The 21,023-nt window shown below is 37.8% G+C and overlaps 1 protein-coding gene and 3 non-coding genes across 10 annotated transcripts in view; all 4 read left to right on the top strand.

Annotated features, from left to right (window-relative positions):
* LOC126108973 (GRB10-interacting GYF protein 2) overlaps positions 1–21,023 on the top strand; it is a 187,277-nt gene that overhangs the window by 29,961 nt on the left and 136,293 nt on the right. For 5 of the 7 annotated variants that reach the window (XM_049914372.1, XM_049914375.1, XM_049914370.1 and 2 more), the window contains 3 exons: positions 687–906; positions 10,144–10,372; positions 20,608–20,692. In XM_049914372.1, the coding sequence (XP_049770329.1) occupies positions 687–906; positions 10,144–10,372; positions 20,608–20,692 (534 nt within the window). The remainder of the gene's footprint in view (positions 1–686; positions 907–10,143; positions 10,373–20,607; positions 20,693–21,023) is intronic. The other 2 variants (XM_049914373.1, XM_049914374.1) reach the window with 2 other exon arrangements.
* On the top strand, positions 2,601–2,733 carry LOC126109020 (small nucleolar RNA snoR639/H1). Its single transcript, XR_007523681.1, has one exon. It is a non-coding gene; the product is annotated as a small nucleolar RNA snoR639/H1 (small nucleolar RNA).
* On the top strand, positions 4,066–4,198 carry LOC126109018 (small nucleolar RNA snoR639/H1). Its single transcript, XR_007523679.1, has one exon. It is a non-coding gene; the product is annotated as a small nucleolar RNA snoR639/H1 (small nucleolar RNA).
* Positions 4,474–4,606, top strand: LOC126109019 (small nucleolar RNA snoR639/H1). Its single transcript, XR_007523680.1, has one exon. It is a non-coding gene; the product is annotated as a small nucleolar RNA snoR639/H1 (small nucleolar RNA).

Genomic DNA, 21,023 nt, shown 5'->3' with positions numbered 1-21,023 from the left:
CTCTACTGTGAACACCATAGCTAATGCGAGCATTAAACGTGATTTTAGCCAGTTTTTTAGTGAATTTTGATTCCATTTCTTGCGAGTTGTCATCGCCGATTGTGGTGGTAAGTGATAAATTCTGCATAAGTAAGCGAGAGACATATTTGTAGGATATACGCTTTCTTCAGGTGGAAAGCATGCACATGAGTGTACTGCAACTGTCTCTTGAAATCGTCAACAATTCAATCTCCATCCGTGTCTTGAGATGCACAAACCGCCATCGTTCATGGATCGGACTATAGTGTAGTTTCAAGTGATACCTCAAGAAAATACATTTTACATGAAATTACTTTCACTCGACCAAGTATAAAAGTAAAACCTGACTATGTAAAGTTGAAATAATGATAGTTGCCATTGTAAAAGGAGGATGTTACATTCCAGTTCATTAAGTTTACCATAAGTGATTTCATACCTCCCAAGTTCATTCACACATGGTACCTAGGTTTCTATAAATTTTACTAGAATTTGTATCAGGTTTGAAGCCATATGTACAATAAAAGTCGTTGGCGTACTGTTCTTAAGGTTCCATGTAACAGTATATTTGGCACATATTTATTTTCTGTGTATCGATAATGTTTGCAATACTGGCAAATTGTGACGACACGACAGTAGCTTACTCGTCTACTCGTTCGTCCGTCGAAAAGCAGAGTTCGGAGCGCAACTGGTCGGATCGTAACGGCACGGACCACGAGTGGGGCGGGGGTTCCGGACCGGGCAGCTCCGCCCTCGGCACCAGCCCCCGCAAGGACTTCGGGCGCGGCTTCGACAGCTGGCGGAGGCAGGGGCGCAACACGGTCAACTCCGAGCAGGATGACGACCCGCCGGCTCCTGGAGGTTGGAGGAGCTCTACCACCAAGTGGAGTGGTGAGTTTGCCATAGTTGCCCACAGTGTCTTAAAGAAGGCAAATGTTACATGTACTAGTGTTTTTATCTACCACTTAACACTTCTTTCACCTCTGGTAATATTGGAGGTAGTGCTAAGATCAACTACATTGTTTGTGAAAATGTAATATTGTTCACTGTCATTTAATCTCCTTGTAAATATCATATTCCTGTTCTGCTCTTTTCTATACCTCCAGACATAACCATGCACCACCCAATAAGGGTGAACGATTAGTTAGGGTGTTATTTAGTGATAGCCACAGTATGTACATTATTAAGCAGTTGTTTTCCTGAGTAACATGACATACAAAAGTACATGAGATACGTCACTTGCCTTTTGATTCCTGTCTTTCCTCCCTTACCCACAACTCCAGCTCCAGTTGAAATATATGTACCCCACTTACATAAGCCGGCAATCTATAGTATCAATTACTGAGGTTGTGTGCTCAATGTGGGAACATCAATTGTGGGAATGTGTATGGATGTGTCAGCGCACATTGCCATGTCCAAAGGAATCCTTCGGACATTTGAATTGGGCACTACATCAGGTAAATTTTTTCGGATCTATCAGAAGTTAAATTTAAGATATGAATATAATAGAGGGAAACATTCCACGTGAGAAAAATATATATAAAAAACAAAGATGGTGTAACTTACCAAATGAGAAAGTGTTGGTATGTTGATAGACACAATAAAAAACAAACAAAAACACATACACACATATCAAGCTTTTGCAACCCGAGGTTGCTTCATCAGGAAAGAGGAAGGAGAGGGAAAGACGAAAGGATGTGGGTTTTAAGGGAGAGGGTAAGGAGTCATTCCAGTCCTGGGAGCGGAAAGACTTACTCTGCCTGTGTCTGTATATGTGCAGGTGTGTGTGTGTGTGTGTGTGTGTGCGTGTGTGTGTGCGTGTGTGTGTGCGTGTGCGGGTGCGGGTGCGTGTGTGCGCAGGTTTATACCTGTCCTTTTTTCCTCCCTTAAGGTAAGTCTTTCTGCTCCTGGGATTGGAATGACTCCTTACCCTCTCCCTTAAAACCCACATCCTTTCATCTTTCCCTCTCCTTCCCTCTTTCCTGATGAAGCAACCTTGGGTTGCGAAAGCTTGAATATTTGTGTGTGTGTTTGTGTGTGTTTTTATTGTGTTTATCAACATACCAACGCTTTCTCGTTCGGTAAGTTACAGCATCTTTGTTTTTTATATATAGAAGTTAAATTCAGTTATTTATTTTGGTTGCCTTGTCCAAACCATACGTTAAGCCATTTGTCTGTTCTGTAGTTTTTTAAGTTTTAGCCCAGATTCTGCGTCTTCTTCTTTTTTAGTTTGAGATGTGTGTTAATATTGTGTACTGTCATTTTCCATCAGGCAACACATTTTATAATTTCAGTAAATACTGTTGTTTTTTTAGGTGGGTCTAATTACATATAACTAGAAGCAAATATTTTTGTAGCATGCTGGGGTAAATATGGTGATTTATAACACTGTTTTCATTCTTAAGATCATGAATCCTACGACATGATAGCTAAAATAGTGTAAAATGTATAGCATCTTTGCCGTATCAGTGTTACATATTTTTGTAAGCAGCAGTCACAAATATTTTCGTTAGCAGGGGTAATAGTTTTCTGAGCTATTACAACGGATGCAGATATCACAATTGAGTTGTGTGAAATTGGTATTGACCCCACTGAAATAAGCCGGCAGCCTATAGTATCAATTCCTGAGGTTGTGCGCTCGAAGTGGGAACAGCAATTGTGGGAATGTGTATGGATATGTCTGCACGCATTGCCATGTCCAAAGGAATCCCACTGACATTTCTTCCTCACATCCTATATTTTTGTACTGGTGTTATATGGCCCATTAAGTAACCTGATTTGACTGACAAAAATTGCTAAAATTTAGTCTGGAATGATAATCATTATTTTCAGTCATAAGATGTTGATTACCTTAAAGAAAAAAAAGAAAAAAGATTAGTTTTTCCTTTTCCGTGTGATTTGAATTGCACATAGAGTAGCTCATAAACGTTGAAAAGTAGATGGTCTAATCGTAATAACTGAGAAATCAATGTGTTTGTTGTTGTTTGGTTGCATTTATTGCTGTTGCCTCATTTGTATTATCAAGGTATAATTTCTGGTGATAAGATTTCTGTCAGGGAAAAGTGTGGTAGGTAAATCATTTATTAGTTGGATTGTATTGGTACTTCCAAAAATTACGTCCCTTTCTTGTGCTAAGAGCTCATAGCATCAATTACAACGGTTACATATTCAATGTGGGAGCATTAATTGTGAGAATGTGTGTGGCTATGCTCGTGTCTGTTGCCTTGTCCAATGTAACCCCAGAGACATTTGTGTTTTCCAACTGATATCAATGGGCTTTTCTGTCCTATTCGGTAATAAGATTTTGGACCATGATGTCTGCTGTAAATGCTGAAACCTAAGAAAGGGAGACACATTTACTACAGAGAAACCAATGCATTCCTTAGTGTTGAGCCATATCTGTTAATTGCATTATCAAAGATTAATTTCCTTGGATGTGGTGGGGCTTACAGAAAAATGATATGTAAATCATTTCTTGATTTAATTCTGTTTTACACTTTTGCTCACAATTCCAATACCAGTGTTAGAAGTATACCCCCACATACATATGCAAGGAGATTGTTGTATCAGTTAGTGAGATTGTGCACTCTATGTGAAAACAGTAACTGTCAGAATGTGTGTGGATGTACCTGCTCTTATTGCCACGTCCAAAGGAGTCCTACGTAAATTTGTGCCACTGGTCCTATTTCTGTATCCCAGCCTCATACGACATTTGCAGTAACCTGATTTGACGACCAAAAGTTTGCCACAATTTTGTCTGTAATGTGTCCCACAGATTTGGAAAACTTCATTGATTATATTTGTAATTTGTGGCTACCATGAGTATTGCTGCAACCTGCGCCAGCTCCCACTGTGTGTGGAATGGTATCCTCAGAAGTGATAGCAATAGCATCATATAAGTTGGTTAGTAAAATGCCTTTTTAAGTCTAATTTTTATTTCTACTTTTTCTTACGCCATAAATCGTCATGTTCAAGAACTCGTCAGTGCTGAAAATATGATATGTAAATTGTATATTGATTGAAATTTTCTGTGCCGGTATTTTGATATTAACCCCACATTCTAAAGCCGGCAATCTGTTGTATCAATTACTAAGATTGTGTGCTCAATGTGGGAACAGCAATTGTGGGAATGTGTATGGATGTTTGTGCACATATTGCCATATCCAAAGGAATCCCTCAGACATCTGAATCAATGTTAAAAAAATATATATTGGCTCAACCACTTGTTTATAGTGTAAAACACTAAGATTGACCTGCGCCAGTTCCCACTGTGTGTGGAATGTTATCCTCAGAAGTGATAGCAATAGCATCATATAAGTTGGTTAGTAAAATCCATTTTTAAGTCTAATTATTATTTCTACTTTTTCCTACGCCATGTTCAAGAACTCGTCAGTGCTGAAAATATGATATGTAAATTGTTTATTGATTGAAATTTTCTGTGCCAGTATTTTGATATTAACCCCACATTCTAAAGCCGGCAATCTGTTGTATCAATTACTGAGATTGTGTGCTCAATGTGGGAACAGCAATTGTGGGAATGTGTATGGATGTTTGTGCACATATTGCCATATCCAAAGGAATCCCTCAGACATCTGAATCAATGTTAAAAAAAATATATCGGCTCAACCAATTGTTTATAGTGTAAAACACTAAGATTGATGTGTTTCGGAAGTCAAGCTTCCATCATCAGAATAATAAAAAGTAAAAGAACCTGTTAAAACTTGCTAAAATGGAACATGCACCAGACACAATAAAATTGATGATAAAATTAAAACATCGTGGCTTCTTCCCTTGCTGCAGCCGTGTCTTCCAAGCTGCATCTCCACACAGTCATCAAAATATAAAAAACTCTAAAATGGTGTCGCCTATGGTGTTCAAAATCTAACCACATGGCTTTCTCCTCTATCGTCATAAACCACCCTGCGTATTTGTTGATACCACACACCACATAGCCAAACACGACACTGAAACGTGAGCGAGCTCACGTGCAAGTAAACAAGGAAGTCACAGAGATGTCTATACAAACAGATAACATATACATGTTCCAAGGACCCCATGAAATGATGGTATCCTACCAATTGCTAAAAATGCAGTTACCAAAAGAAACCAGTGAAATGTTTGAAAAGGTTATTTGTATCACCAGTTAGCTGTTCATTCAGTGTGTTCTGATTATCCACACTATGTATCGTAATTTCCAGCTGTTCTAGTAGATCCAGCTTTTTGCCTTTGTTCTGTCTATGTAAAATAACGAGATCCTGATCTATTCCCAACATGAGGTGTCCTGTTTCCCAAATATGCGTGGCTACAGCTGACCATTTGAAATTATTAAGCCGGAAAGCATCGCTATGTTCTTTGTAACGTACTTTAAAGGACCTACCAGTTTGGCCTACATAACTTGCCTTGCACGTGTTACACTGAATTTTATAGACCCCCAGCTCTCTCATACTTATCACTTTCCTGCTGCAAATTATTTCTTTTTTTATTATTCTGATGGTGGAAGCTTGACTTCCGAAACAAATCAATCTTAGTGTTTTACACTATAAACAAGTGGTTGAGCCGATATATTTTTTAACATTGACATTCACAACCATGACCTCTCATCCAGTATGGATAAAATCAAAACCTGAATCAAGCTCTGCATCCAGACTATTTTTTAAAATGTGCCAGAAGTCATTCTGTTATTTATTAGTTTGGTTCTGCTTGACCAAACTGTGTGATATTTTTTTCTATTTGTTTTTTAACCAAGAATTTTTATTTTCGTTTTGTGAAATGTGTAAGTAACATGTACTGAGTCCCTGTTGGGTGAGACATTTTATGGTTTATAGTTTTGAAAAGTGTGCAAGCTAACATCCCAAAGACATTTGGGCTCAGATGCGGTTCCTCTTCGTCGAAACGTCTTGGCCCAAACTTACCTCGTGCCGCATCACATGTTCTAAATTAGACACTTGTGACTGTTTGGTTAAATTGTCTGGCTGATGGCAAGTCTGCAAAATACAAAGTTAATATAACATATAATAACAGTAATAACAATATCGGGAACTAAATTAACGATCCATAAATGATCTAGGCCACACAATTGTGATGTGGTTAGAATAATGTTTATTCAGAACGCAAATTAATAGCAAAAATGGACATATTTAGAATTACTATTACACTCATCAGTGCTGAAAATGTGTCGTGTAAATTGTTTATTGATTGATGTCCATCTGACACAGTTTGATCATATATAATCTCATTGCGAATTACCAACTCAATACTCCACCTTGTTAATGACACGAAAAGTTTTAAGAGTTCATACCAGTTGTGCAGCTGCTCACTGCTGAGAGACTAAGTCCCGTGATACCACACAATGCGAAATTTTCCAAGTCTTTTCACTTCCTAGCTGCCTAAAGACTGACCGTCTGCTTTTGCGTTTGTATCTGAACTGTACCCTTTGGTGTCTTCAGCTGAACTGTACTCTTTGGTGTCTAGCTCAGAACTGTCCCTCTCTGCACTTGTCCGGCCACATTTATCCATGCGCCAAACATCGTCACTCAACTGACTAGGGCAGTTCCCTTTCTTGAAGCTGTCCATCTGATTGGCTACAGCTTATTCTACATTATTTTACATTTTAACATATTTAAATAATCAAACCTTGACCACCTTCACATTCTAAATCAAGTAACAATAATATCCCATTGTTAAATTCTTTTACATAAAACCAATACAATTCCCTTCTTACCTTTGACTGTCACAGCCAGTAACCTTGCACCAATGTGCATTCTGATAAATAAATAAAGAACAAAAATAACTATTATGCACTAATCTTTACATCAAATATTCTATTACATAATGATTCAATAAGGTGTCATGCTGTCATTGTTCAATGTGTTTTGTGTGGACGAAATGATGATCTGATGCTTAACTGAAAAAGTGGTAATTTAAATTTACTGTGTCTCTTAAACAAATGAAGTTACAGAGTTGATATTTACAACATTCATCATTTTAATGATCTGCTTCTATATGAAATGTCGATCGTCAAGATCAACTGAAGAGTTCAGATTTCAGCATTCAGGTCTTTGTTGCAAAACTTGTGAATCTCACTTCAAACAGTAAATCCTAAATTATTATAGATATGATCAATATTCAAGTTTTATTGGGATCACCATGAAAATTCATGGAGGATGGCAGATTACTGTGGCTTGATTCCCTACATTTCTACAGAATTAAATAGTTTCCATAAATGTTTCCCTTCATAGCTGATCTTAGGTCCGCTATATTTAACACTGCTACATCTTTTTGGCCACAGAAGCCTTCTACTGGGTTTCCCTATGATGTAGGTTCTCGTCTGTCTCACTCACACACGACAGTGCTTAGGCCTCAATAGACGCCTGTGAGTTCCCCATCTCGTGGTGAATTCGTGCCCTTAGTGGCATCCGGTCCTGGATCTACGCTTCCTGTAGGCTGACTCTTTCGGCCATATATTTAAATGAGAGCGTAATGCTCGTTAACTCACAAGTGGAAAAGTCCAACATAAATTTGTGTCACTGGGTCTATTTCTGTGTCCCGGCATCATATGACCCCTGCAGTAACCTGTTTTGACAGCCAAAAGGTTGCCACAATTTTGTCTGTAATATATCTCACAGATTTGGAAAATTTCACTGATTATATCTGTAATTTGTGGCTACCATGAGTATCTTTACAACCTGCTCCAGCTCCCATTGTGTGTGGAATGTTATCCTCAGAAGTGATAGCAATAGCATCATATAAGTTGGTTAGTAAAATGCCTTTTTAAGTCTAATTTTTATTTCTACTTTTTCCTACACCATAAATAGTCATGTTCAAGAACTCATCAGTGCTCAAAATATGATATGTAAATTGTGCATTGATTGAAATTTTCTGTGCCAGTATTTTGATATTAACCCCACATTCTAAAGCCGGCAATCTGTAGTATCAATTACTGAGTTTGTGTGCTCAGTGTGGGAACAGCAATTGTGGGAATGTGTATGGATGTTTGTGCACATATTGCCATATCCAAAGGAATCCCTCAGACATCTGAATCAAGCTCTGCCAGAAGTCATTCTGTTATTTATTAGTTTGGTTCTGCTTGACCAAACAATCTGTGATATTTTTTTCTATTTGTTTTTTTAACCAAGGCTTTTTGTTTTTATTTTGTGAAATGTGTAAGTAATATGTACTGAGTTCCTGTCGCGTGAGACATTTTATGGTTCCAGTAGATACTAGTTTTGAAGAGTGGAAGATGTATTAATATTTATGTTGAAGCAAATGTATTTGTTGTTTGTGGGGGCAAATATGATTTTGTCATGCAGTTTTTGTTACTAAGATCATGCATCCAATGATACGATACTTAACAGAAAGTGTAAAGATTACATATTTTTGCAAACACTACTGACAAATCTTTTGCCTTATTGAGATTAATAGCTTTTGAGGCTATTACAACATATACAATTAGTGGAAATAAGTAATTTGTGAAGTCAAAGTTGACCCCACTAAAATAAGCCGGCAACCTATGGTATCAATTATTGAGGTTGTGTGCTCATCGTGGGAACAGCAATTGTGGGAATGTGTATGGATGTTTCTGCACACATCGCCATGTCCAAAGGAATCCCACAGACATATTTATCAAGTCCTATTCAAATCTGCGTTAACATTGTTTGTGATATTGCTGTGTGGCAAACTTTCGCTACTGGCTACCATGTCTTTCATATTGTTATTGTATTTTATTTTCCTTGCAGGTAAACAGTGACTATTGGTAGCATGTTGACGCTAAATGAACTAAAATATTTGCTTGACTTTCATTAAGCAACACCTTGAAACAATTGTGAAATATTTAGTGTGTATTTATATTGATAAAAAGTTACAGCATGTTATTTTTTTTAGAGAGACATTGTCAGCAATACAGTGTATTTTACGTCTTGTATGTTTACCGTGTTGGTGCAAATAGATATTGTACACTCTAATTTGTAGAGGAAGAGGGAGGCAGAAACTAAGTGAGGACACGTTTGTGATATACTCGTTTAAAAAATGGGAAAGTCAGGATGGAATAACTATAATATGAATTGGGATAGTTTGTTACTCACCACATGGATGAGGCATGGAGTAAAAGTAGACCAAACCATTAACTGAGCCCATCAGGGAAGGACCACATTCTTAGATGTTGCACATGCATGGCCAGTCACACTGAATCACATGCTATAATGTTGTAATATAGACGAATTATGCAGAAGTACCAGATCAGTCATCATTGCTGACTTCATTGCAGATGTTTCCTGTACACTATCAGTATTTTTTCACATTCATCCTAAAGTATGTTACTCTCATTACTGCATGAGGCATCGGATGTGCAGCACTTCTTGAAGCCTGTGATGCTCGAACATGGTAATATTGTTCAACTTTGAGACAATTCACTTGCATGCCGGGTTACCTTCAAGTGCAAGATATTACCCACTGGTCAGCCCTGTTTGATTTTCTTGAATAATCAGCAGTTTGCAGCTTTAGTGTCCACTGAAAACCGATGTTGCATTGGAGCTTCATCCAAACACATTGCCAGTATCTCTATTAGATTTACTTCTCACATAATGAATAATTGCGAATTTGAATTTTGCACCAAATTGTGTCCAATCCTGAAGCTAGTTTTTGATTTTCTTTTGACAATACCACTCCGTTGCTTAAGACTAAATTTTACTCTTTAGCTATTTAAAAACTGTGTTAGTCCTGCTGCATAAAATGGTGAAACTATGGACACTGTAATAACCGTTACTAAAATGAAACATTTGGGACGTTTATATTATTACCTGATTTATGACACTTTTGAAACCCACTTCATATTGTTGCTCTATTAAAAACTAAGAAAATAGCACCATATTTGTAGCTTCCATGTGTAGGGTTGCCCAGATAAACCACACATTAATTTCTTGTGGCCAGATTTTGAGGATAAAGTGTTAATTATATTCGGGCCAGTATGGTATATGCTGTTTTTAGACACACAAAAATAATGTGTGTTGAAAGCTGTAACTGTTCTACATGAGATATTCTGCATGTTAGCTGAGGCATAAAACATATTAGTTTAATTTTTGTTTTTCCAAGTTTCTTCCTCACTTTAGAGACTCTACAGTTTCAATGTGCCAGCAGGTCGCACCGGTGGCAATAGTTGGCGCTCGGACTCGGAACCTAACAAGGACACGGGCGGCTGGTCGGTCCCACGCAGTAACAGCAACTCGTGGGGCGACGACCACGTATCGTCCCGCGGTCCCCACCCGCACGTGCACAGGCCTTGGGATCCACAGCCGCACGCGCACACTCACCCTGCGGCGCATGGGACGGATAGTGACTCCGTGTCCGGGCCACTGCCCGAATGGTAAGTCGAGCTATTCACCTTACATACACGCGTCACTGAATACCTCTAACCATTGTTGATAGCTATAATTTTACTAGTTAGGACAAACTTTAATTGTCGAGGCTTTCCTTGCAGATCAAATGAATATTTATGTTTCAGATTAACCACAGTTCCATCATAAAGATATCTTGTGCCACAATAAAATAAATAGCAAATACCTGAGAGCCATATGTTAGAAATGAGATTGTTGAACTATATTACTAAAACGCTGTCCCAGAATGTGGTATCAGTTGGAGTGTAACAGCAATAATATTTATTGTAATTATTGATCGATTTAAAAAAAAAAAAAGAAAAAAAAAAAAAAAGATACTGTCATAATCTATTCATTAAGAGGTATAATCTTACGTTAAAAGTTTAAGAGTATAAGACAGAAAATCCGTGTTTATCGAGGCATCATTACTGATATGGGTTTTATTCATCTATTATTTGAGAATTGGAGCCTTTAGCGACTTCTGACAATGTTTAAACATTATTTCAATTTTTTTTCTCACTGACACACAATAATGAAAGGGGAAGCTTACATATTTCTACATTCTGACTGTTCATGCAACAGACTTAAGAGTTAGGCATGACATCTTAATCTATCACTTCCTTACAATTGTTTGCAACACACTTTGTATACAGTATCTGCATACAGCACTTAATGTACTTGCAAAATAGTGTCATTGTACGGCACGTAGTTCAGGGGTTATGATGTCATAAACATTTGGTATGTGTGAAAAGCTAGCTTTTAAAATGGAGCACAAATTACCGTATTTATATTCCAAAAGAGAAACAGTCTTAGTTGCAGGGGAACAATGCTTTTATTAACATATTTCGGCCTTGTGACGCCCCATAAAAGAAAATACGTCAGTAAAAGTATTGTTGGCCCTGCAACCTAGAGTGTTTTTCTTTTGTGGTTGCTGTACCAGATTCACCATGGAGTGTGACAAATTGCACAGTTCATATTCATCCAGCACTTCATAATGAGAACACTTAGCGACTTGCAAAAACTTCGATGTATAATTTCGAACCCCTCTTAAACTTTCTCACGTAAGTGCTTAAAGGCAAATATTTAACACGATAACGCATTTGTGAAATAATCAGTACAGATCTTATCTGCATGGGAATTTGATCCTTCAAAGAATTAGGGGTTCGCTGGTATGCTGCTAAGGTGAAATTATAGAGGAGACGTGTATAAATGTATAGAGCTGAGAGCTAGAGGCACACATTTGCAAGAAGTAGGGTGTGTCATGTGTTTTGTTGGTAGGAAAGTGAAGTGCTACATTCTAGTGTGTGGGTGGGGGGGGGGGGAGGAAGAGGGTGTCACACTGGTCAGGATATTCTTGACAACTTTGGTTCTGATCTTAGGAAACTAGTATTTGTGTATCTAGTAAATTGGAACAGTTTTCTGGAAGCAGCCCCATGCCAACTAATACTTGCAGGTGTCTGCCTGCCCCCAGCCGTCGCAAACTAAGAGCATACTAAGAACTTTAATATACAGGACTCGTGTAGTATCCACCAGTGACAGCGTGCAGGGCAATTTCTAAATGGTATTCAGTAAAAACTGATGTAAAAAAACCAAATAGAGATATCCGCAAATGAAAATGCCAGCCCAGCGCAGGGAGGAGCGTGAAGAAAGAGCTGTCAAGTTCCGTGTAAGATTGTGTGTGTGTGGGGGGGGGGAGGGAGGTTGAAAGGTACATAGGACAAACAATATGCGCTGAACAAGAACAGTGCATCTAATGCCAGTTACACACTGCCTTCTACAGCACAATGTCTGCAGTGGCTGGGCATTGCATTTCCACTGGCCATGCCATTGAGCATGGGAAAGTTGGGATATTGGTCAGAGTCTAATCCTGTTGGAATTGAGTAGTCATGGGAGCTGCGGAAATATAATTGGCAGACAACCTGCTCAACCAAGTCGAGGGTTGCCAGCTCAAAAAATATGGAAACTCCTCATTTCATGTCTGCACTCTCAGAGAAGTTATTTTCCAACTTTTCAATGCCAGACTTCAGGCAACGGCCATCTGTAATAATTGACTACATAATTCGTAATCACTGTGGATATGCTGAATCTGTGCTCGCTTTGTTTTATTCTCAGATGTATGAAGTATTGTCTGACTAAGATTCTTACTGACCGTGTTATCTCTGACCATGCACATTTACTCCACAGTATTGCGTAAAGTGGTTTAAATTCTGCCAGCAATTCGCCTCGAAAATCGCAGTTAAGGTTGTTAAGCAAAACACCAAAACAAGAAGTGTTACTGTACTGAATGAACGTCCAAAATACGTTGGAATATTTTTATAAATGCCCCTTCAAGTTTAAGAAATGTGGTTGATAAAATAATGATAATCGTGTATGTAGCAAGAGTTTTTCCTTTGAAAATGAACCTCATAAAAAAAATTGATTTATCTGCATTGATTATATTGCATAATGAATCAGTCTTGTGTACATCTTGTTTGTCATCAGTGAACTTGGAATAGTCTCTGGCAGGTGAAAACCTGTTTTGAAACATTAATAAGACATTTTAAATAAGTTCCTTTGTTTTTAAAGTCATGAGCAGTTGTGGACAAAATGGAAAACAGAAAAATTGCTAGGAAGTCAATAGAAACAGCATATGATGAGATGCAGGATGTTGATATGAGGGGAAAAAATTCAGTCAAAGAAACAAAATGCAGTTAACGAGATGTGACTAATTGAGATAGGCAGTTCTTACATTTAAAAGGTACTGCAGCTTATGACAACCGCTATGACAACAAGCTATGACAACCACGTGTTTATATTTATCACTTTGCTTATTATGCAGCACTAAATAGCCTCATGCCCTTGTTAATTGGGTTATGGTAGGTGAGCCGTGCTGCTACAAAAAGAAAAGCTTTTTCTCTGTGCATTGCTTTACATGTTAGAAGCAATGTGGATGAATTAGTTTGTGACATATAGAATGAAGTTCTGTGTGTTCTGTGGCCCACAGAATGAAATTATTTGGGGGAGGGGGCGTATTTACAGAGTGTGAAGCCTCAGATAAGTCAGATTGTGAAATTTAAGTAAAAGTTTGAAACTATATTTCAACAAGCATAGTGTACTTTAATATTTCTTTATTATTCATTAAGTATCTGTGTTTGTATGTCCATTCCATAATCCTTAAAAAGTTTTAATGCAGCTTCGCCGTTTACTGACTTATCTGTAACTTTCTGATCATTAGAACAAGTTTTTTTGTTCATTTGTCTTTAACACATTCAAACCATCTATAACTTCAATAACAAGAAGAATTGTGACAAATATTAACTGTCAATGTCACTTATCCATTTTAGATGCTGTGATATTTGTGATCTGTCGGAGGCCAGGAAAGTACATTCAACAATGCATTCGTCATTGTGATGTTTGACAGTATGCTTTCATTTCATATTAACACAGAGAAAGAATTCTGAAGGGATCTATCATAGAAGAAAACCTAAATCATTTTCTTTCACTGGTGGTGTAAAGTGAGTTGGAAATTATTGAACTTTAATGCCTAGGGAAAGAGTTAAGATATACATAAAGAAAATAAATTGGACTTCGACGTGTTACAAGAGTAGAGTCCATACATTTACTGGGAGATGAAATGGGTAATGACATTAAAAAAATGATTTCAGGGACGTGCGATAGTGTGTGTAACAAGTGCAGCCTAACACAGTGAAATATGCTATCCCGGCTGAGACACCAGTTGAAATATGCTCACTATTTTTTATTTAGTTTAATTTGGCATATTTCATGACAGTACCTTTTCCATTAGATGTTTACAAGGCGATATTGGTCTTGGCTTCAGTTGTCTAGTGGAAGTATGATTCCACAATGCATCTTTGTCGGCTGCAGAAATGACCTGGTTCAATGTGTTTGCCTCATTTTTGGTGCTTCAAATACCATTTCTTCGAATGTAGTTTCTTCTTAAAGTTTATATAAAAAAATAGGAACATAATTCAAAATTATTTATGACGGTAACCTGCACATTGTTCTACCGTCAACACAAACCGAGAGTTAACTGCCGACTGACTATAGTCAAAGACGACTCCAGCGTCAAAGACATTTTGCACGACACACAAGCTTCCACTTGCAATCAGTCTCTTTGATATTCTTCGTCACATTTACTAATGGTAATCAATATGCTTTCACTCTCAAAAATATAAGTAAATTAACATATAATAAGGCAAATTATAATAAAAAATTCTGACAAAAAATATAAGAAAACATTTACAATTTGGTATCGACAAATCCGGCAGAAAATAACACATCTCCCAGATCCATTACAACAGGAAAAATAATAATTTCTGACGTGTCAGACTGTTGGTTTAAATTTATCAAATCGCCTATTACAGCAGCACTAAATAGCCTCATACCCATGTGCATTGGGTATGTTAGGTGAGCCGTGCTGCTACAGAAATACCAGCTTTTGCTCTGCACACTGCTTTATTACTGTAGAAGCAATGTAGATGCAATGCTGTGTGACAAAAATGATTGTTAAGATAGGGTGTCCAGAAAATTGCTATTAGGAGCAGGGTCTACCACTGTACATACAATAATAAAAACATGTCAGTAAATTGAGAGTTGTTAGTTTTTGCTGTGTACAGGTACACAATCTACAGGGACTACGTTGATAGGTGGGTGAGATTACTTGGCGATTAAAGTTTTGCACTGTTTGGAAGAATTCAATATCAAATCGCGTACAATCAACACAATTGGCAAGTTCATTGCAAAGGCATCAATTGTCAAAAATAAACATTTTTCAGGAGAGTGGTAGAAATATTCATTTACTGCAGTTCACATTGACATGTACATTCATAGCAAATCGTTTTACACTGAAGCGCCAAAGAAACTTGTATGGACATGCGTATTCAAATAGATACATATAAACAGGCGCTGCGATTGACAATGCCTATATAAGACAACAAGTGTCTGATGTAGTTGTTAGATCAGTCACTGCTGCTACAATGGCAGATTATCAAGATTTAAATGAGTTTGAACGTGGTGTTATAGTAGACACCCGAGAAAAGGGACACAGCATCTCAGAGATACCAATGAAGTGGGGATTTTCCCGTCCCACCATTGCACGAGTGTATCGGGAATCCAGTAAAACATCAAATCTCAGACACCGCTCCAGCAGGAAAGAGATCCTGCAAGAACAGGAAGACTGAAGAAAATCGTTCAACGTGACAAAAGTGCAACACTCCGGCAAATTGCTGCAGATTTCAGTGCTCGGCCATCAGCAAGTGTCAGTGTGTGAACCATTCAATGAAACAACATCGATATGGGTTTTCGGAGCCAAAGGCCCACTCGTGTACCCTTGAGGACTGCACAACACAAAGCTTTACGCCCCTCTTGGGCACGTAAACACCGACATTGGACTGTTGATGACTGGAAACATGTTGCCTGGTCGGATGAGTCTCCTTTTAGATTGTATCTTGTGAATGGACATGTACGGAGACAACCTCATGAAGCCATGGACCCTGCATATCAGCAGGGGACTGTTCAAGCTGGTGGAGGCTCTGTAATGGTGTTGGGTGTGTGCAGTTGGAGTAATATGGGACCTCTGATACATCTAGATACGACTCTGACGGGTGACACGCACGTGAGCATCCTGTCTGATACCCTGCACTTATTCATGTCCATCGTGCATTCCGACAGACTTGGGCAATTCCAGCAAGACAATGCGACACCCCAAAACTATGGAATTGTTACTGAGTGGCTCCAGGAACACTCCTCTGAGCTTAAAACACTTCTGCTGGCCACCAAACTCCCCAAATACGAACATTATTGGGCATATCTGGGATGCTGTGCAACATGCTGTTCAGAAGAGGTCTCCACCCCCTCGTACTCTTTATCGATTTATGGACAGCCCTGCAGGATTCATGGTGTGAATTCCCTCCAGCGCTACTGCAGACATCAGTAAAGTCCATGCCATGTCGTGTTGTGGCACTTCTTTGGGGTCGCGGGGGCCCTACACGATATTAGGCAGGTGTACCAGTTTCTTTGTATCTTCAGTGTATATCTGATAATGTTACACAATCAGGGTGACTTTAAGACCAAATAACTCGAGTGATTGCTTGGGATGCTAAGCTGACAGAGGTACCTCAGGCCCCCAAGTGCAATATCTGTTTACAGAGCATATCATAATTAGTAGTGAAAACTGGCACAAGTGAAAGAATATGAGCAAAATGGGCCTGCAAACAAACCATTCATAGAGTAATTGCAAATGTGTGGTTACGAGTTGCCACAGACTTCATTCTGAAGTATTGTCCTGGTTAGTATAAATGTATTCAAAATTTTAACTTTTCAATTAAGCCCTTACTTAATTGGGTTCGTATTTCACCCAATGCCTAACTTAGCTCTTAACGCATGAAGTCCTCTCTCGGGCCCCATGGAAATTTTTGAACTTGCGCTGAGCTAAGTTCTGGCTGAAAGTTTCTGTATCCCCCCTACCTTTCTTAAATTGCTAATCCTACCATGTTTTATTGTCAGTTGCATCGTCACCTTCTTTGTATGTCATTGACACGCGTTGGGGTGCCTCATGAACTGTGTATCTGTTTTCTACAGGGTAGTGCAAAATGTGTTCATAGGAATGTGTAAAATTTAATTATCAAGAAAGAATTTCAGGACAATGGTGATAGGCATTTTTATGTTTCTCCAATAAAATATGTAAAATTGTGGGGTAAAATCAAATGTGTTCTGACAAGGACAGATCCCCAGTGGTGAGATCGACTTTTAGAAACCATCTGTATGGTGATATAGGTTAAGATACCAAGTGTCATACTCTGCAGCCATTCATCCTGGTGGTCTCGTTAATGAGTAACCGATGAAAAAACAATTTCAGGATTTTGCACGACACTTAGTAGATTTTAAAAAAAAGTAGTTTTTTGAAGACTGGTTCTGTAGTGTAATGGATAGGGTAAGGGCATCACATTCAGAAGGTTGTGGGTTCTAATCTTGACAGATATTTTAAGTTTTTTGTTTTCAAACCTTTATCAGTGACTTTTAGATATTTTTATTCCTTTTTGACATTGTGTTTATTATTGTACCATCTTTTTCATTTGCTCTCATTGCTCTTTCCATTTGGAATCTTTGTTCATGTGATTTTAATTAATTTTATCTATTAATTATATTTAATTTCTTTCATTTTTGTCACCCAATATTTTTGTCCCTGTCATCCTATATTTTCATCTGTTATTACAATCTTTAGTTAAATTCCTCATTTTACTTATTATCCCTTTTGCTTAAATCTCCATCTGCATCATTTTATCCATAGTGCAATAGGAATTTGTTTGAAATGTTTGTATGACAATTACCACACACAACTGCAAATCTTACTACAAAAAACACATTTTGACACCATTTCACAGTAAGCATGAAAAGATTATTTCATCTTTTGTCTTTTTAACTGATAGATTGGTATTTTCAATTTAAGTGTTGTAATAGATAAATAAATATAAATAAATTCATAGTCACAATAAGTCCAAGTGGAAAAAGAATGATAAGGATAAAAATGAGAGCAAATGAGAAAGTTGGTATGATGATTGAAATGATGTGACAAGGGAATATAAATAAAAATTACTGCATTTAACAAAGTTAATTGAATAAGAGTAATGATCAAAGTAATTTCAAAAAAGATTAAAATATAATAAATTTAACACACCTGACGAGATTTGAACTCGCAACCTTCTGCGTGCGAGGCCTGTTCTGTAACCAGTACATTAGACAACCAGTCTGTACTACCCTACTTTTTTAAAGCTATTGTATGTCATGTAAAATGTATTTATTTATTTACTTATTCCCTCCTCTTGTCAATTACTTGTAAACGAGGGCCCATCAGGGTGAATGGCTTTACGGCATGATACACAGGACCTTTACATATGTCACCATAAAATTGGTTTCAAAAAGTTAATTCCACCACATGGATCTCTCCTTGTGAGTGGTAGTAAAGAGAAATGTAGATCCTAGCTTTGAATGTCAATTGAATGCAATTTTTATATGCAAGTTTGAGTCATAGAAGTTAGTGTTATGTGAATATTTATTTGCTAGATAGGTACTATATTTTTTCAGAATATAAAATTCATTTCTCTAACAGTTCATTTATGTGTGCTATTAAAAAACTATTCAGAAGTGTGGGATTTTGTGTGACAAAAGTAAAATACTCCAGGATTTGTTCAGTGCAAGGAGTATTTGAACCAAATGAAACAATGGAAAACTCAGGATGGAATGTGACAATATCACGAAAAGGATAGTTGCTACTCACCATATAGCAGAGATACTGAGTTGCAGATAGGCACAACAAGAAAGTCTTGTTGGCAGAAAACTAAGTTTCTTACAGTCTTTACATTGTGCTTGTCTGCAACTTAGCATCTCTGCTATATGGTGAGTAGTAATTACCCCTTTCATAATATTGAATTTTTGAACAACACTTAAATAATGGCAAAAATAATATTTATATAACTTACATTCAAATTTTCAAGTGATTTTTGCCTTAAATGTTGGTTTAAACATAGGGGCAGACAACACCTCTTAGCATACAGCACAGAAACGTGAGTTAAGGGTTAACAAGTAATGCAATATTGACTACTTTAGCACATTACACATTAAAATTTAATGTACACTAGTACCTGCGAAAAGTCTTATTCAAAGTGTCGTCCTCGCATTCACGTGCGATGCTACATTCATGTCCGCAGTGTTTAAAATTCTTTGAAACACCCCCCGTATCATTTTGTGAATCTTGACTAGATGGTACAATTCACTGCTTCAGTTCTTGAATCCTATTATTGGGAGTGCTGTGTACCTCACTTTTGAAGTGACTCCAGACAGAAAACTCGGGTAGTTGAAGTCATGTTATCTAGGAGGCTAAGGTACAGACACCACTTAACTTACACATCTTGAACCATATTGACACGTTAGATGTCATTGTACATTGACTCCAAAATGTGCTTGTGTCCCAACAATGTATGTACGAGGTTCTCCATCATTGTACTAGGTATGGTAGGCCGTGGTTGCAATTTGAGCCCAGTTAGATGGAAACTTAATTGAAAAATTTACATTTCATATACATCAATCAATACTGAAGTCAGTGCTAGCTGGTAACCACACATCCTCAGTTATCTCCAAAACAGTGCATTTGTGAACCCACATATGCTGGAATATTTTTGCGTATTTTGTCATATATTTTCACATCTGTTTCCCTTGTTAATTGTGATACATTCTGTATATACAGGGTGCCTCTCCTGAGAGTTGTCAGTCTTATTTTGTCTGGTGTTTGGCAGATATTTGCAATTTCACTTTTGCAGTGTGTAACTGGTGTCAGCCCAAACAAATACTGCTCATCCCATCTTTCACGTGACACCCAGTATTGAGAAATAAGAGTCTTTCCTTTACGAACAAAATTTCCTTTTGAAGTGGAATTCTACATGTCCATTTGATAAAATGGCCCCAAGTTAGTTCAGTGTGGTACCCGTTTTACTGGCATACGTTACCAGGGACTGTATAACGCCAAGAATAACAGACAGTACTCCAGCAAGAACAACACTGCCCTGGCATGCAATGACTGCCACTACCAGGCAGCGGCACCAAATGGACACTTCCTTTGAACACTGGGTGCCCTACAAAAGATGTGATGAACTGACTCCAAAAACAAAATTGCAGAATATCTGCCAGAAGATCAGGGGAAAATGCACCTGATAACTTAAGTAGGGACAACCGATATCAAACAGAATTAGAACATTTGTCGTGAAATACATAATACATGTCATGTGGTGCAGTTATTTTTATTGGAAGCCATTTCACTGACAAGCATGTCAGTTTAAATTGCTGCTGTGACCAGTAATAAAATTCAGCTCCATCACAAGGAAAGTTGGAATGCTACGTTTCAGCAGTAGAGAGGGATAATTAGATTAATGACATTGATAAAATGAGTAAAATTCAAAGGAAGGCAACTGTCATGGGGGGAGAGTAACATTGTGTGAGAAAATGTTCTCAAACTGGTCCTGCGCACAATGCATTGCCTTGTATATTAAAAGAAATACCTTGCAATTCAAACAGAAGTAAGTTTTTATGTTAGTATTGTGATCACTATAGCCCAGTGACAATGCCACAGTTTAAAGTTCTTGTAAATGTGTTAATTAGAATGAAACTTAGTTGAATGGTAGGGAGAATAAAAATAGCTACTAGGGTTTATTTAGTGAATAAGAGCTTGTTGCAGGGCGACAGAGACGCCGACCGAGTCGAGGGGTAGCTTTGACGCTTCTGGGGCGTTCCACGGAGGAACTCCCCTGTCTGATGACGAGGTAAGTCCCACTGCACGCAGTCTTCTCTTAACTCATCGGTGAGAAAAGGGGAACTATGTACTTCCCATCCCTACTAGTATGGTTACGCCTCTCTTTCAATATTTTTGGTGGGAGGATAGCTAACTATTTTCTGGAAGGTAGCTAACACAAAAAAATATTACCATTGACTTTGTTATTGCTTTGATATAAATTTCAGCTCTTCTCGTTTTACTGATGCCTGTATATAATATTTTCAACTATATCAAAGTTTGCTCGATAGACGTAATTAACATAGCCCATACTTTTTCCTTCAGACATGTAACATTATAACAAAAACAAATATTACCAAAGA

The sequence above is a fragment of the Schistocerca cancellata genome, chromosome 11 (assembly GCF_023864275.1).
Source record: "Schistocerca cancellata isolate TAMUIC-IGC-003103 chromosome 11, iqSchCanc2.1, whole genome shotgun sequence".
In the NCBI taxonomy this organism is placed as follows: domain Eukaryota; kingdom Metazoa; phylum Arthropoda; class Insecta; order Orthoptera; family Acrididae; genus Schistocerca; species Schistocerca cancellata.
The sequence above is the reverse complement of the archived record's forward strand: the minus strand, read 5'-3'. Positions and strand labels throughout refer to the sequence as shown.